Raw genomic sequence first — 15,448 nt, 5'->3', positions numbered from 1 at the left:
TGCATTTGACGAGACTCCAGCAGTGACGCATCGCTGTTGCGGAGACTGAGCAGCTCTCATTTAGACACTGCCTTCGTACTGCCATATAACCAATCAGCTGCAGGTATACTCAGTTAGAGGTACGAATCAACCAATCAGCGTCCCGCTCACACAAATGTCACCTCTTCAACTTCCTAGCGGGAAGCTGCTACCGGGAATTCTCCACGGGCAACGGGAATCAATGGTAAACAGTCCCTTTACATGCTATTAATTGTTATACAGTCCTATTTTACAGTGTGTTGCCTGTTTTAGCAATTCAGTTATTCTTCGAAGATGAGGTCAAATGTTTTACTGTGTGATCTGCGTTTAGTATATCGTGTCAGTCGTAATATAAAGCTAAGTTTGGTTAGCAGTGCAGGTACAGCTGTTTCTGACAGCTTAGATCAGATTGCCACAGGAACATCCGTTAATCAAACTCTCACTCTCTGTATGTACCGCTAGATACAGAAGCTAATCAAAGCAAGATGAGACTTTCCCGAGCTGAATATAAAGAGATAGTGAAATGGACTGAACAGCTTAGACCCACACGCCAATGTATGAAGATGCTGAAGGAAAGATTTCCAAAGTAAGTGGTTGCACACTGGACTCTTTAATTTTGTTAGCTTCCTTGCATGTGCTGATGTGTTGTTCATAGTTGTAGATGTGTGTTTTTATGTATGAGAGTGGATGAACACGCTATACTGCTGTGCATAAGCTTCTTTTACCATATTTTGTCCATTGTAAATAAATGTTAACTGCCTGAAATTGTGTCTAGATATGAAAGCAGTTTAAATTCACTGATGGCTATCATCTGTCAAATAAACTCCCCATAGCAGTATCATTTATCCCTGTGTCTATTTTTTAAATCTCATATTGTTAGTTATTTATAACTCCTTTTAATTCACTTCTTAGGCTCACTAATTAATTCCACACAGATTTCTGCATAGGCCTCTACCACAGCATTAGCCAGTGTTTTGCCATGCAGCTGCTGCACATCCACAAATCGAAGAGAGAGGTTAATGGTTGTGTTTGCCTTTCTCCTTGACACTGAGGGCCCTCACTTTATTGAACGTAACATGTGTAATCCCCAAGGCCACCAGGACACCATGGCTGATCCAGTCGAGGTCACTTACAAAGTCGTATGTATTTGGAGCTTCCTACTTCCATTGTGCCCTAATCACCAATCTAGAAGAAGGTATCAGGTCCCCAGCGGGGACACAGCGGAGCTTCAGCTCGTCAACATTTTACAGAATATGTCAGGTGTTCAAAGTTCATCTAATACCCTGTATATTTAGCACCAACACTAGGAGGTCATTCTCATGTTTATTTTAAGTTTCTTTTCTCCTTTTTGTTTCCCAATCCAAACTGTCTTTAACAAACAGTCGAGATGCCAGTTTTTCAAAAAGTGGTACTGTTCGTGTAATAATTAAAGGAAAACATTGGAAGGTTTTGATTCCAATAATTCTACACGATCTCTCTCTCCCAGAGGTGCTGGGTCTTTTGTTTAGTCTTGCTGGTTATTGTTATTATTTCGTTCACCATAACCAATCTTGGGGAGGCCCTTGCTCTTTAAAATCCCTGAGTCTCGTCACTGGACCTGACAGACAGGCACGGCAGTAGTGTTTTCACAGCCTGCGAAATTATTCTGGTTGTCCAATCAGCTGAGCTGGGCTCTGGAGGGTTAGTGATTGGACTGGCAGGAAATCAGGCTCTTAAGACATAACATATCGACTAGGCCATCCATCATCTCTTAGCATGCGCTCAGGCACGGCAGTCAGCCACCCCCGCCCCATACCCCTCCTGTCCCCTCGGACCGTGTGGGAGCCCTGCCACTGCGTAAATATTGGCCAGGCTGGAGCTGGCAGGGGAGGGGGGGGTTGGAGGGAGGGTTAGCAGTTTGTTGTGGACAAGCCTGCGCTGAGGGGGTGGGCAAAAGATTGGTTATGTTATAATGTAGAGAGAGATAGAAAAGACAGGTATCTGGAAATCCCATCTTTTCATATTGCACTGGGTGACTTCCAAATGATGCAAGCAACATTGAGTGAACTGTAGCTTCATGCGTTGTTTGCCAGTGTTGTGGTGGAGGCTTGTTTTTATTGCAGAGGACACACTTATTGTTTTGCTATGTGATCATTTTAGCATATTTAACATATTTTTATGCTGAGTTTTTAATATCTGGCACACTGATAGTAAATAGTTGTTCTGTATTGCAGAACAGTGGGACACATGCATTACATCATTGTTTTGTACAACGTTTTTATTGTAACACATGTGATTTTATAGTTTTTGATGTCAGGAAATAAATTGTTCTTGAATAATTTTTTTTTGTCATGTGAACATTATGTTTAATTTCCAGTCATGTAGATGAATAGGAATAGCCTTTATCTTTAATTTTCTCAACTGAGTTCAAAACAATTTTATAATCATTGCTTTTGATTGAGGACTTAAAGGGAGGAAAATTTAAACTTTGAACAAAATGATTGTTATAGGCCATTTCAAGGTAATTTCCACGGAGGGTCTGTCATTCTTTCTGTCGTACTATAAGTATGGATAGTGGGAGGAGAGAGGGAGTGTCCCATAGACAGACAGAAAGTGAGAGATTGTGATGTGGAGTCCCTCATCTGTAACGGCTGCATAACACAGATGTTGGGAGTCATCTGTCAGCCTGGCCTCTCTTGCCGGGCCCGAGCTGCTCTGGGGGGAAAAGAATTGGACACGGTGCTGTCACTTTTTACCCCCACTCACAATGGAGGGACATGCAAATATCAACCCCCATTCCTGCCCTCTCTTCCGTGCCCCCCTCTTAGCCAGCCGTGGTGTCCTGCATAGTATAAGGACCACAGCTAAGCAGCGAGGGGGGCAGGAGGGCTCATTGCAGGCCGGTGCGGGGGGGAAATGTGACATCAGCCCCATCACGTCCTGCTCTTGCTACGTATTAGAATTGGAAATGATGGGCTGCTCTCTAAGGCCTTGCCTGGCTTCCCTTGGGTCTGAAGGGGACCCCAGTCCTTCCACCCTTTGTCCCCAGAGAGTCTGTGTAAGAAGGGCAAGAAAAAGAGGGAGGGTATGTAAGAGTCCTCCGTGTCCTTCTGTGCTATATTATGAATGAATTTAGATGTAATGATTGCCCCCCCCCCCTTTTTAGCTTAGACTTCATATGGCTTTCACATTCATGGAAGTAGGAGGGTGTGCAGAAAGGGGCCAATGCATCTGTTTTGGAAAATATTTAAAAAGTAAAGTGAAGCATCCCTCCACACAACCACTGCCTCCCTCTCTCTTCCTCTCTCTCTCTCTATCTATCTATCTATCTTTTATTCTCTCTCACACACACATACACACATACAGCTCCCTGGTGAGGTGTCCCTGAACGTTTTTCGAATCGGGCCCTAATGTGCCGTTTTCATCAGCACTGAGGCGGGCTGCAATATGGTGCCGTGGCTCGCTCTGGGAATATGAATGTTGATTAAGCATGCGTTCAGCCTTTTGAAATTCTGAAGAAGTGTCAGAATAATGGATGTTGAGCAAATGTCAAGCATTTGTTAATTTCTCTGTTATTTGGGGTTTATCTAGCATGATCTTTGGAGGGAAAGCGTGGGACAGGGTTGTTGTGGCATGTGCCATTGATATGGTGATTTCTTGGCTACACACACTGTTTTTGATGGTAATATCTCAGCTCAGGATGAAGCTTAGGGACTTGCTCATTGATTATTTATTGTGGCTGTAGTGTTTATCTCTCTCTTTTTTTTTTTAACATGCTGGTTAAACCTAAGGATTTGGTAACAGGCACGATGCATTAAACTGGCAAGCGCTTTATGCATTTATTTTAATTTTATCGTTCAAAAATTCAACCAAAGACTTAAAAGGTTGTTATTTTTTGTCATCAGTTGTGTATGACCAAGATTTCCCAACCACTTGTCTGTATTAGAAGATAAACAGTCTTGGTATATAATTAATTGGGTAGCCAAATAAAATTGCTATTGTTATTGGAAAATCAGAAAATGTGCCGGCCTTCTCCAGACTGCCAAGTTATCTACAGTTGATATCCTGAAGTCCTTAGTAACTTAGTAACTTGAAAACTCACATTTCTATTTTCAGTTCAAGACCTTTACTAAAGTTAACCTCGTCGCAGATCTTCAAATGTAAACACCTGCCTTTTTATAGGTGAGAGGTAATCTGAAGATACTGCTGTAGTTTTAAATGTATAAACAGTGCTTGCTCAAAATGTCTCAGTTGGAGTGTTTTTGTATTCAGCAAAATTGTGAAGTGTGGTTTCCTTGTGAAGGTAGAATTCTGCAGCTATGTTTTAGCCATGGAAGTGGCAGTGACATTACCCCGAGACTGATCTAGTGCAGAGTCTGTCAGGGTAGCCCCGACGGCCTCCAGTGCATGGTATCACACTTCTGGCTGCTCGCATTGAACAAAACACAAACTGGCAGTCGGGGCTTAGGGGTACAACCCTTGAAGGCTGAGAGGCTGGCAAACTAATTTCACAGCTTTATGTGGTTAGATGAGCGTTGGATGGGTGAAGGGATGAATGAAGTGTAAGCACAGAAGAGAGATGTAGAAAGAGAAGCTGTGCTGAGTTTACAACTTCATGTCAGGCTAAGGAGTTCATGAATAATAGATGCAATCAATTACTTGATTAGGGAGCACAGGAATGACTACTTCCTCCAAATATCTTAGGGACGTTGTCCAAGCACACACTATGCATTGTAAAGCCTTTTCGGCTCATTGAGCATAAAACCCTGAGGTAAGCAGCCTGTTGCTTAAGTAAGGTGTAGCAATTATAAGGGACACTATCTTGAAGTATAAAAACTTTCTGATTGGATTGCAGGACGGAAAAAGATGTTAATGTTAGCAGAGACAAATTATTGACACAAGAATATGAGCAACTGTGAGACCAAGGTGTTGTGCCTTATACTTGGTGGTAGGACTATTGTTGTCCCTCAACCCCTTAAGCCGTAGACACACAGAGGGAAGCCTAAAGCACGGAGTAGCACAGTTCAGCTAGGCAGCTATGGTAGAGTCTCTTGCCTCAGGTTCTCTTTGCATACTGGGATCAATTGCAAAAGAAGAATGAAACAAATTGCTTAGAATGGTACAAGTTCCCCAGCCACGCTTCGGGGAGTAGGCAATTGGTCAGTATAATGTGTTTCTTTGCCAGACCAGTGGACGCTCGCCACTTGACAGATAACACGGACCTCATTTTCAATTTCCTCAAGACTTTGCAGAGGCAGCAATGACAATAATTACACTATAACAATGGCAATGCACCATAATAGTTCTAACATGTTTTGTCACAGACAGCGTTATGAAGATCCCTTGCTCTCAGGGGGAATCACAATTAGCGTGATGATTGCGGGATCTTTCCTGCTCTTTTTGCCATCATTATATAAGAGTTCTGACATCTCAGGGCACCTCAGCAGACAGAAATTTTAAAGATTGTAATAAAGTGGAGGGTGCTGTGTAGGGGTCATATTTCTTTTTATCTGTTAGGACGATAGTAGGCAGTAGTCCTGTTATTCTTCTGCTAAAGCTGTTTCTGTCCACAGTCCCCGCAGGCTTGTAGTTTTGTATGGCCCTCTGCAGAGAGACGATGAGGTGGGTCATTTTCAGAAATGCAGTGGAATGTACACTGAGTCAGGGTTTTAGTAAAGCCTACTTCATTTATGAGAAAAAAAAAACTTAAAAATATAGTGAAACTGTTGATTTGTCTTACTCTACATCCTAACTAATAAAATAACAAGTCTTAAAATAATACAATTCTGTATTTTACATTTCTGTAAATACCATACATGAGTACATTGACTGGGAATTGGGGAAAAAAGGATTTCCAGTTTTGTTTCAGAAAAAAAGTCAAACTAATTTGAACTGTAAACACGTGGGCTCATTGTGCAAGTATTTGTCTTAAGCTGTGTGGCACACTGACGTTTGTGTTTGTTTCTATCGCTTGTCAAAATATATCACATTTATACATTAATGCGTAAAGAATTTTTTAGTACACATTTGTTTTACTGCTGATGACGGTAGGTTTAGCTGAGAAACAGATGTTAGCATTTTGCCTATCAGCATGTATAATTAGCAACATTTGCATATCCAGGGTATTTAACCCACATTCAGCTGTTTCTTTCCTTCACTTCATAAAATATTGACCTATAGGAAAGTAAAGGCTTAATGTATTATTGTCATAAATTTTTCTTGAATAAAATCCTTACATGAAATATAAATCCCAATTATGCTAAGGTTAGGGTTAGCTGCAACTAATAAGTAGTAGAGTGATAAAGGTGTGGCTAACAACAGAGCAAGCAGTATTTCCATACACTTTGTGAGAGTGAATCATTTCCTGCATATCTTTCCCTTTTCAAAATAGCTTCATCGCCATTAGTAAAAATATGTGATATACCACAATTAGCCAGATCCATGCCCTGAAGAGTCACACCACGCAACACTTTCTGCATGCAGATCCACCAAATGCTAAGCACTGTCGCAGCATATGATACCAATGCCATTAGCCAGGTGGCTTTCATTACCCAAATTACAGCTATTGTTTATAATTAATTATTTGTAAATAGGAAGTTTCTGAATATAATTGATTGCTCGGATTTCCCCCATCTCCTATTAATTAGGTTGATGGGGATTTCTAGGCGTTTCGCTGCTGCTTTTCTACTGTGTGCTTGAGACACTGATACACTCTGAGCACACAAGGAGATAAGGCAATTCAACACTCAAACATGAATTTGTCAGATTCATAACCAGTGGATAGCCTAACTTAATAGAGCATAAAGCACTGACCAGACAGGCATACCAGCTCAATGACAAAGTGAAAGTCCCTAATTGTTTTTAATTTAATCTGCTGCTTTACTATTTTGGGTGCCAGTGCATATTAATGCTCTGTCTTATGTTGTAAGGAAGCGTAATTAGGTTGAGAGTGAATGATTCCCTAACCACTCTTCTGTCTCCCAACCTTCTGTTTCCCCATGTTCTAAATTATATCCAAGGGGTGCTTTTTATTTTTTTTCCTCTCCCATAAAGGTCAACGTAAGGAAGCGCTGCAGTGTCACCAATTCTTTTTTGAAATTAATTTTAGAATGTGTCCATTATTTGATTCAATAGATTTTAATACACAAACTGACAAACATGTCTCTAATTCATCAAATACAGGCAAGTAAGCTCAGTAGGAGGGATGAAGATTGTTGATTGATTGATGAACTCCGATACTGGTAGGGGCGGGTTCTTCTAGCCTCTGCAATGTCAAGAGGTTGCTTTAGACTCTGGGAAATTGTGATGAGTATTTTTATTTTTTTAATTTATTTAATTTATTTTTTTTTTATGTTTTTGAATTTGTTGATGTTTTATAGGCTAAACGATTAGCCGAGTAGTTATACAGTTAACAGTTTTCTGTTTTGCATCATTTATCATTATATTGATTCAGCTGTTCATAAATCAGAAAAAATAATCATTATTAGCTTTGTTTAAAGCCCAAAATGGTTTCGAAATAGACACGCTTTGAAATAGTTTTCTTGTATCATTTAATTTATTTTATAACCACTTGGATGGTCCCTCAAATGCTGGTATTATGAGGCAAGGAGGTGGATGCATTGCAGTGCAAATGTGATGCTACTGTGCAGCAGGCAGATCAGATCCCCTTTGTAACACTGCACTTGCCTCCATATTTTAGAATGAAGTGAACATATTGTGCCCAGGAGAGCACAGGTTGGATATACATTAATGTAAACCTTGCAATAACTTACTGTTAATGTCTGTTAAATTGAAAAAAGAGCATTATGCAGTATGAGAGCAGTGTAAAACTTGACAGACTCTATAAAACGCAGACAACTCTTGGTTTGGATCCAGGCATCTGCCCTCATCTCTTTCCGCTGCTCTCGATATATTTTTTAAATCTTTTTCAAATGTTACAATAGTTGCTCTTGTTGAAGTGCTTGAAGCAAAGGCGACCAGCCTTTGCATATAGCATTTCAACTACCATGAACCGGACAGTTGCTCTCATATTGATACTTTGGTATTTTTTAGCTTTTGTGATGTCCAGCTTTGATGTTAGCAAAAACTGATTGAAGTTAAAAAGAAAAACAAAAATCCCCAAAGTTCTTATTGTTTTTGAAACGGATATGTTTTCCCAGATATTTACTGCAGTTTATGTCCCTTTAAAGTTAACAGGGAATAGATTTAGCAATTAGACAGTAATCATGCTCATTTTAGAGAGTAATCCATTTAAAACCTAACAGATGTCTGTTCCAGCAGGGGAATCGGGATGGTCCCATGCCAACAATAAGGCAGTAATGTTGTTGAAATGCTCAGGTGCAAGGTTGAAGTGTGGAAGAATTTTTCCCCCCTCCCTAAGTGTCCACATGTTGACAGTTGACCATTTAATGGCCCACTTAATTGCAGTGACCCCTTTGTCCCCAAGCATCATTGTAAATTAATGCTGAGGTGGCAGTGTTTTTTCATCTTCTCCTTTACTTCAAACATTTGTTTCTCCACTTTTGTGACTGTAACTTTGTGGTTCACCAGACTCATCTGTGTGATGTGTCGAGCCCCAGAGACTTTGAATAGTTGAGAATTAGCTGTTCTCCAGCTGGAGCTGTAAAACAGTTTAAAACTGGCATGTGGAGAACCCAAGATGCCTTCTTTGGTCATTATAAACTGCTAAACTATTGCATTGGTTGAAATATTTTTTATTTTTAAAATATGTTCACAGACTGGGACTCTAGACAGAAATCAATGTGTGAAATTCCTTTGGCTTTGTTTACATGTCACATAGTTATTTCATGGTTGAAAGTGATTGATGACGAAGGCCTATATGGACTCAATATTTCGATACAGATTGGAAGCTTCGGCGTCTCGTCTGTATTTACATACCACTCTCAGGTGCCTTGCAACGAGAAGTCCATTAAATTTAACAATCAGATGTACTAAGAGTGGTGTATGGAGACACAAAACCACAGGAGACCATCACAGAGCAGTTTGTATGTGTACGTCTGTGTGCATGCTTCTATTGAATTCATCTTTTTTTTTTTTTTTTTTTTAATACATGCAAGACGGAGGTATGTAACATCCAATTAGAATAATATCTGTCACCACTTTAAATATCTTCAACTCAAGGGATGCAGTGGGGGTTGGGGAGGGATATCGAAGAGGCTGTGAATCCCTGTTGGAGTTGCCTGTTTTCCAGTTTTGCATCTCTGCCAGGTGTTTGACATTGACTGGAGCTGGAGATGAATGTAACTTATAGCAACCCATGGAATTGACCGACTCCTGGGAGTCCCAGCTTCCTGCAGTGAAAGTTTCCATTTTCAAAGCCCATCAGTTGCGGTGGGAGGGCTCCAGAACTGCACATATGCCAGCACTGACAGTGAAGCAGGAAAACTCTCCAGTCCATGTATTGCTACATAACTCACATAAACAAATACACACCCCCACAATGGTCAGCCCCTTTGTAAAGAGACATCTACCAAACCAAAGGAGTGTAATCATGAATGCTGTGCTTCTCTGGATTGCTGATTGGACTTAAATCCTTTCAAATATTTGCATGGGTGTCATTAATTTCTTTCCAGTTTTGTCATGTTTAGTTTGGCTATGAGTGAGCATACTTGCCTTTTGTGTAATTTTACAACAGCAGGAACTGCACTTCAATTCAGAACAATTTAGCTTTCAGCGCTCTTACTGGAGAGAAAGGGGACGGAAGAAGATGGTATGTATGAATGAGTGAAAGAAAAAAAAAATAAAAGCTATATTTTTCTCATCTCTCATACCCCACACAACCTCCCCCTTTCTCCCACCCCCACACCATCGTGGCAGGAATCCTTTGTCAGAGGTGTTCATCTGGAACAACTTTGCCACACTTGTTTTCATGTTCTTTTAGATTACAGGGCAGCTGGCCCCAGCTTTGAAGCACCCCCTCTCCCTTTGTCTCTGTGCAATGCACTCTGGTAATTAACTTTGTCCTTCTTTTATTTGTTCCAGTCACTCGCAGTCCACTCTTCTGAGCATCTTCTCCCTGGAGTACCAGGTTAGAAGTTTTCTTCTTTTGTGAGCCCTGACAGGTGCCTAATTGAATGATGAATGTCCCTTTATTTCTTTGTAATTGAACTGCCAGCTCTCTGATTGGTTTGGAGGATGCCCCCCCCACCACCACCCCACCATACCCCCATTTATTTCACCCCCCACCTCCTCCTCTTCCTCCTCCTCACGTTCACGTTGAGGGTCCTTGCCTGCCTGAGCCTCAGTGGATGTCTGCCAAGTCTTCCCATCCATCTGTCTAATAACATCTAGCCCCTGCTTATTTGGTGGACCTGTAATAAATTATGCTAAACCATTATTATTCTGACAATAATAATTTCCCCGTGTAGTGCGGCTGCGTGTGCTAAATGTTTGCTGACTTGCACTGTCACTGCTGCTTTCCACGGCTGACAGCGGATGATGATAAATGGCCACTGCCGCCAGTGGCAGAAGGCAGCACAGGCAGAAAATGGAGTCATTTATCATCCCCCTGACAGGTGTCAGTCACACTGCCTGTCTCTGTGGAATTACATTTTTTTTGTGTGTAGTAGGTTTTAAATAAGTTGTTTTTCAACCAGTGCTCTTCCTCTTTTATCCCCTGTCTTCCTTCTTCTCGGTGAAGATGGCAATTGAATTGCATGGAAATGTCAGAGTGCGGAATGTGGAATAGGGTCATTGTTAGATCGAAAAAGGAGGAAATTAATACAAGGTTTGAGCCAGGGCGGTAGGAGGGGATAGGGTATTTGAGCAAGGTTGCTTCGGCACACTTTGACCCCTAGCAAACTTATTGAAATTAAATTACTCTGACCCAAGATCTCTTGCACTTGCTGATACAGAACTGAGCATGACAAAGGAGCTGATGGTGCATTGTATTCAGTATGACTAGAAAAATGTAAAGGTTTTGCCTTTTAATAAATTTTACTGAAAACAATCATTTTTTGAGCATTCTATGGAAATGATTATTATTATTGTTGTTGTTATTATAGTAGTATTATTATTACATCTGTGTTTTTTGTGACAGAAACGGACCAAAAGAACAATCTCAAGACACCATGCACCAGATGTTCTTGAAAGCTACTACCGCAGGTGCTGTACTTCTTTAAATTGCTCTTCTCTCGCTTTTTGTCCCACGTTCTCTGTTTATCTTCCTCTCATCTTTATGAATGTTTTTTTTTTCCTTCTGTCGTATACTCTTGTGTGCCCTCTTTGTCTTTCCCCCTCTTCTGAAGAAGAGATTTTGGCAAGTCCCTTCCTCAGTCAGAGAGTAGGTGGGCCACCATGACAGATATAATCTCCTCCAAACAAATCACCACCCTCAGGATTCATTCCAGACCTCCACTTGCACCTGCTAAGCTAAAGCTCTGTTCTCCATGTCAAATTGAAAGCAGATAAATAAATAAGCAGCCATTGGACATTAGACTTACAAGGCTTATGATGGGATGATTATCTGTAATTCAATGAGTAAGGATTTTTTTTTTTTAAACAAGGAAAAGAAAAAACAGGCTGTGGGGGGGAAAGCCTCTTTGCATATAGCAATTAGCCTTTATCTGGCATATTAAGCCATTGTTCTGAAGAAAACAAGGCTAGATAATGCACTTCTAATCCACTTACAACAACAAACCTCAGAGATGATCTGGGTAAGATCTGAGGCAAGCTGCAGTTGTAGCTGGCGAGGGAAAAAAGCCTTTTTGGGCGGCAGGGGTTAACTAACTATCATATGCTTGTCTGGCTTCTAGGAAATTTGAAGCCCTTCAAGCAGTGCTGTTTTAACCGCACTGAGCCTGCCATATGCCACCTAGGGCAAAGTCATCAGGGACATTAGCATGTCTTGGCTAGCCCGATTTAGTCCCCTCTACCCCTTCTGTCAGCCTTTGTGGGCCATGTTTTTTTTTTTCACTTCTGTTGTTGTTCTTTGTTATAATGAAGGTATCTGAGTGAAGCCAAGGCGCATCCCACTGCTCCTGTCCTGCTGGAGTTGGCCATTGAGGTAATGCCATAACCTTTAGTTTTTCCCCCTCTCTCTCTCTCTCTCTCTGTCTAATGCTCTTTTTTTCCTTACATTTTGAAACAAACAAACAAAAAATCCCTGATGCTTACGTTATAGGTACACACTGACTGCAGTTTTTGATTTTCTCCCTTGTCTGTTAGTCATTATCAAAATTGGTAAAATGGTCTGCTTCATTATCAATTATTTAATGTAATTAGCTCTTGCCTCCATTAAGCAGATGTGAAAATACTTTTTGTGTTTTATTATGTAATTTTCCAAATTGCACTTCAGGCAGAGTTGCTGCAAACTGTGGACAGGTGAGGGCCGGGTCACTGGTTAATTCTTCTCTTCATCACTTCATCACTTGTTTACTTTAGGAGGTCAGTGTAGGATTTGTTCTCTGGTTGATGTAGCACATACATATAATTATACATGTATGTGAAGTTAAAACCAGGTTATTCAGGTGGTGAATGTTTGTTTTTGTTTGAAAACAAAACCTCATACTTAAAGCACTTTCACAGTCATTCACATGACCAAGTTTCTTCATTTCACATTGGTGAAAATTAATCTACATTGTGGTCAGTGTTTGTTACATTTTGCACCCAATCAGTACATTATAATTTCAATTAGGCTAATAAGAATCAAATGACAGTTCTTGATCAATGAACAAAAATTATGTGGTTGAATTACTACAGAACTGTTGCAGTACATTTTAGATTATTACGTCATTATATACTGCATGTCTAAATGTTTTGTAAATGTAGATCCTGAATTTTTTTCCACTTATTTATTTATTTTCCACTTGAATAATTGAATAATTTGAATTTATTAGTCTTGCAGTTTCATTTTATTTTGATTGTTAGAATAGGCTGCGTAATCTTTTAAAATATTTAAATGCACATTTAAATTTTTATTGGCGCTTACACCGGGCATCGAGATTTGAGGGTTTCTTAATCTAAAATCAGAGCAGTTCACATGCATCAGTGGCACCTCAAAGCTAACTGCCATTATTCATTCTCCATTTAATTGACACGTGATTTTTTTTTTTTTCTCCAAAGGATTAAATTCAGCTCAGAGATAACTGTCTATGAACCATTTAACTGTCATTTTAATATGCTACTTAACATTTAAACCAAGCACTCATGGTCTCCCAGACCGCTAATTGATGTAGTTTCATCCTTTTATGAGACAATATATCTCCAACAGAGGGGAATGATTAACAATGATGAAAACTATTCATGGATTTCTTTCTTTTTTTTGCCCCTGGAAGTCTTCCATGAATGAAGGTTCTGAACCCAACATTTTGCTGTTTTTTGCATGCTTTATGTGGAGCTTTATGTAAAGGTTACTTAAACATACAGGGTTTAGAGGACATGCTGTACTGTATGTGACACCCATTAGGGCTGACAAAACCAGAGTTGTACTGACCAGTAATCGTTTTCTGCAGGAATTCAAGGTTTTCTGAGTCTTAGTCACATGTGAAACTCATGAAGTGCTGTGCTTTGACTTGAAAATGGAGATGGGTCTCATGATTAATATGAAAATTAGGGAGACGCAAGTACCCGAACTAATCAGGTGGTTCTTATTCAGGCAGGGCCAGTGTTGGTAATGTTGCCATTTTTCATGTGTCAGCCCTGATGCAGGTTACCAGGAATCTGATACCCTCTCGTTATCCAAAGGTGTGAATGGAGAGCACGCCAATAAGAACAAAAAGGGAAAGGACTGAGAGGAGAGAAGAAAGGGAGAGGAAACGAGGAGGCTTAGAGAGAAGAAAGAGAGCTACTGTAGCTGCAAGCTACAAATGCTAAGAAACAGATCAGAGGTCTTAATGAAGACATAAACTCTGTGTTCACCCCTTAATTATTATAGACATGTTTGGCCTTTTTCTTCTTCTTCTTCTTCTTCTTCCGTTTCTTTTTTTTTTTTTACACAAGCTGCCTTCTTAGTGCAATATTATGGAGATGTTAACAAATACTACTGCGGGTGAAAAACATTGTTTAAAGAGAAGCTTTTCTGCTCCCAGTGTTACCAAGAAGCATCAGATAAAAGATGAAACCCACCATTTTCACTATAGGCTGAGGGCAAATTCACTTTTGGTTCCTAATTATGCTAACAAGAGAAAAAATGATCTTTGGCTGCAAGAACTTTGTGTTTCATAATGAGCTGGCTAGGAATGGCAGTCTTCAAGCACTGTTTTAATTCCTTCCATACTGGAGAGGATGTGAAATTTAGTAGTGGAATGACTTCCTGCCTCATCTTATTTGCAGGAGATATATATATATATATATAGATATTGTTTAAATCCAAAAGTTCTGAAAAGAAATTTGCTTCAAACGCCTCATTTACCTTTAAGGCTTGTATGTGCTTCAGAACAGTTGGGTCATTTCATGGATGATGCCGGTTAATTCAGCTGAATAATCGTCATATTCTGCTGGCGTTGAGTACTGTTGGCTTTTCATTGCATACGATTGTAGCTCTTTCATGGTAGTTTTCTTTAGAATGTGTGTGAAGGCCTTGTGCAGAGAAGAACTTAGACACCTTCAGTATCAGTCATTAGTACTCCCTTACCTGTCAGGGCTTTTGCCTGCCCTCAAACAAGAAACACTGCACACCTCTCAAGGTGTCTTTGTGTTCAAAGAGTGCTGCAGCCATGGGTTCTATCCTTCTTATTAAGGACTGCATTCCCACAGTTCCTCTGGTGTGTCCTGTTGGTTTCTGCAGTTTTGCCTTGGTGATCATCCTATGATTAAAGCTCTCCATTGTCTCCGGTCTGGGCATAGTGTGCGCTGTCTTTTCACATGAGATGAGAGACTACGGTTGTGCGTTTGACAGAGTCGAAGGCAATTCAGCTAGGTAGTTTGGCTGCGTAATAGGCCATCCCTTGTTCCTGTGGGAAAGGTTATTGCAAAGCAAGATTTTGAAAGACCAATTTGCAGAGGGATTGTCAAAAGTTAGGTCAAGGTTTGGAAACACAATAATATCATTTAGAGCCATTACAGTCATTATTATCTGTGTGACATCAGCCCAAGGTAGACTGGCCATGTAATTTCAGGAGGTAATTCCTAGGCTCTCTGAAATATGTTCATACATCCAACTAGATATGTGGGGTTTAGTGTGAAGGTTTGTAAATGGAGTAATTCTCCAGATAGGAATAACTGTTCCACTCTACCTATGTTACCTCTGTTCACCACTGATGTCATTGCCTGTTTTTTAATAACGCAAATTCTCTCTCTCTGTTTTTTTTATTTTTTTTCTTTGTTGTCCAATATATGTAAAGGTGGATCTGTCTCCTGCACTGATGGCTCGTATGATCCTGGACAGGTTCCTTCAGGGCCTGGAGGGTGAAATGCGTGAGTACAACTTTTCCATTCCCCGGTCTGTCCTTTCTGTCCTCCCCTCTCACATCAGTCTTAATTGTAGCACTTT

General features: G+C 40.3%; 1 protein-coding gene across 5 annotated transcripts in view; it reads left to right on the top strand.

Annotated features, from left to right (window-relative positions):
- The first annotated feature begins 60 nt into the window (after positions 1-60).
- The window catches only part of cdin1 (CDAN1 interacting nuclease 1), a 52,064-nt gene continuing 36,676 nt past the window's right edge, over positions 61-15,448 (top strand). For 3 of the 5 annotated variants that reach the window (XM_046412375.1, XM_046412379.1, XM_046412380.1), the window contains exons 1-6: positions 64-223; positions 481-604; positions 10,000-10,045; positions 11,057-11,121; positions 11,962-12,022; positions 15,300-15,372. In XM_046412375.1, coding sequence (XP_046268331.1) covers positions 504-604; positions 10,000-10,045; positions 11,057-11,121; positions 11,962-12,022; positions 15,300-15,372 — 346 coding nt within the window. In that variant the 5' untranslated portion in view covers positions 64-223; positions 481-503. Of the gene's footprint in view, positions 318-480; positions 605-9,999; positions 10,046-11,056; positions 11,122-11,961; positions 12,023-15,299; positions 15,373-15,448 lie in introns of all 5 variants that reach the window. The other 2 variants (XM_046412378.1, XM_046412377.1) reach the window with 2 other exon arrangements.

The sequence above is a fragment of the Scatophagus argus genome, chromosome 15 (assembly GCF_020382885.2).
Source record: "Scatophagus argus isolate fScaArg1 chromosome 15, fScaArg1.pri, whole genome shotgun sequence".
NCBI lineage: Eukaryota > Metazoa > Chordata > Actinopteri > Scatophagidae > Scatophagus > Scatophagus argus.
Note: the sequence above shows the minus strand (reverse complement) of the source record. Positions and strands in the feature narration are given on the sequence as shown.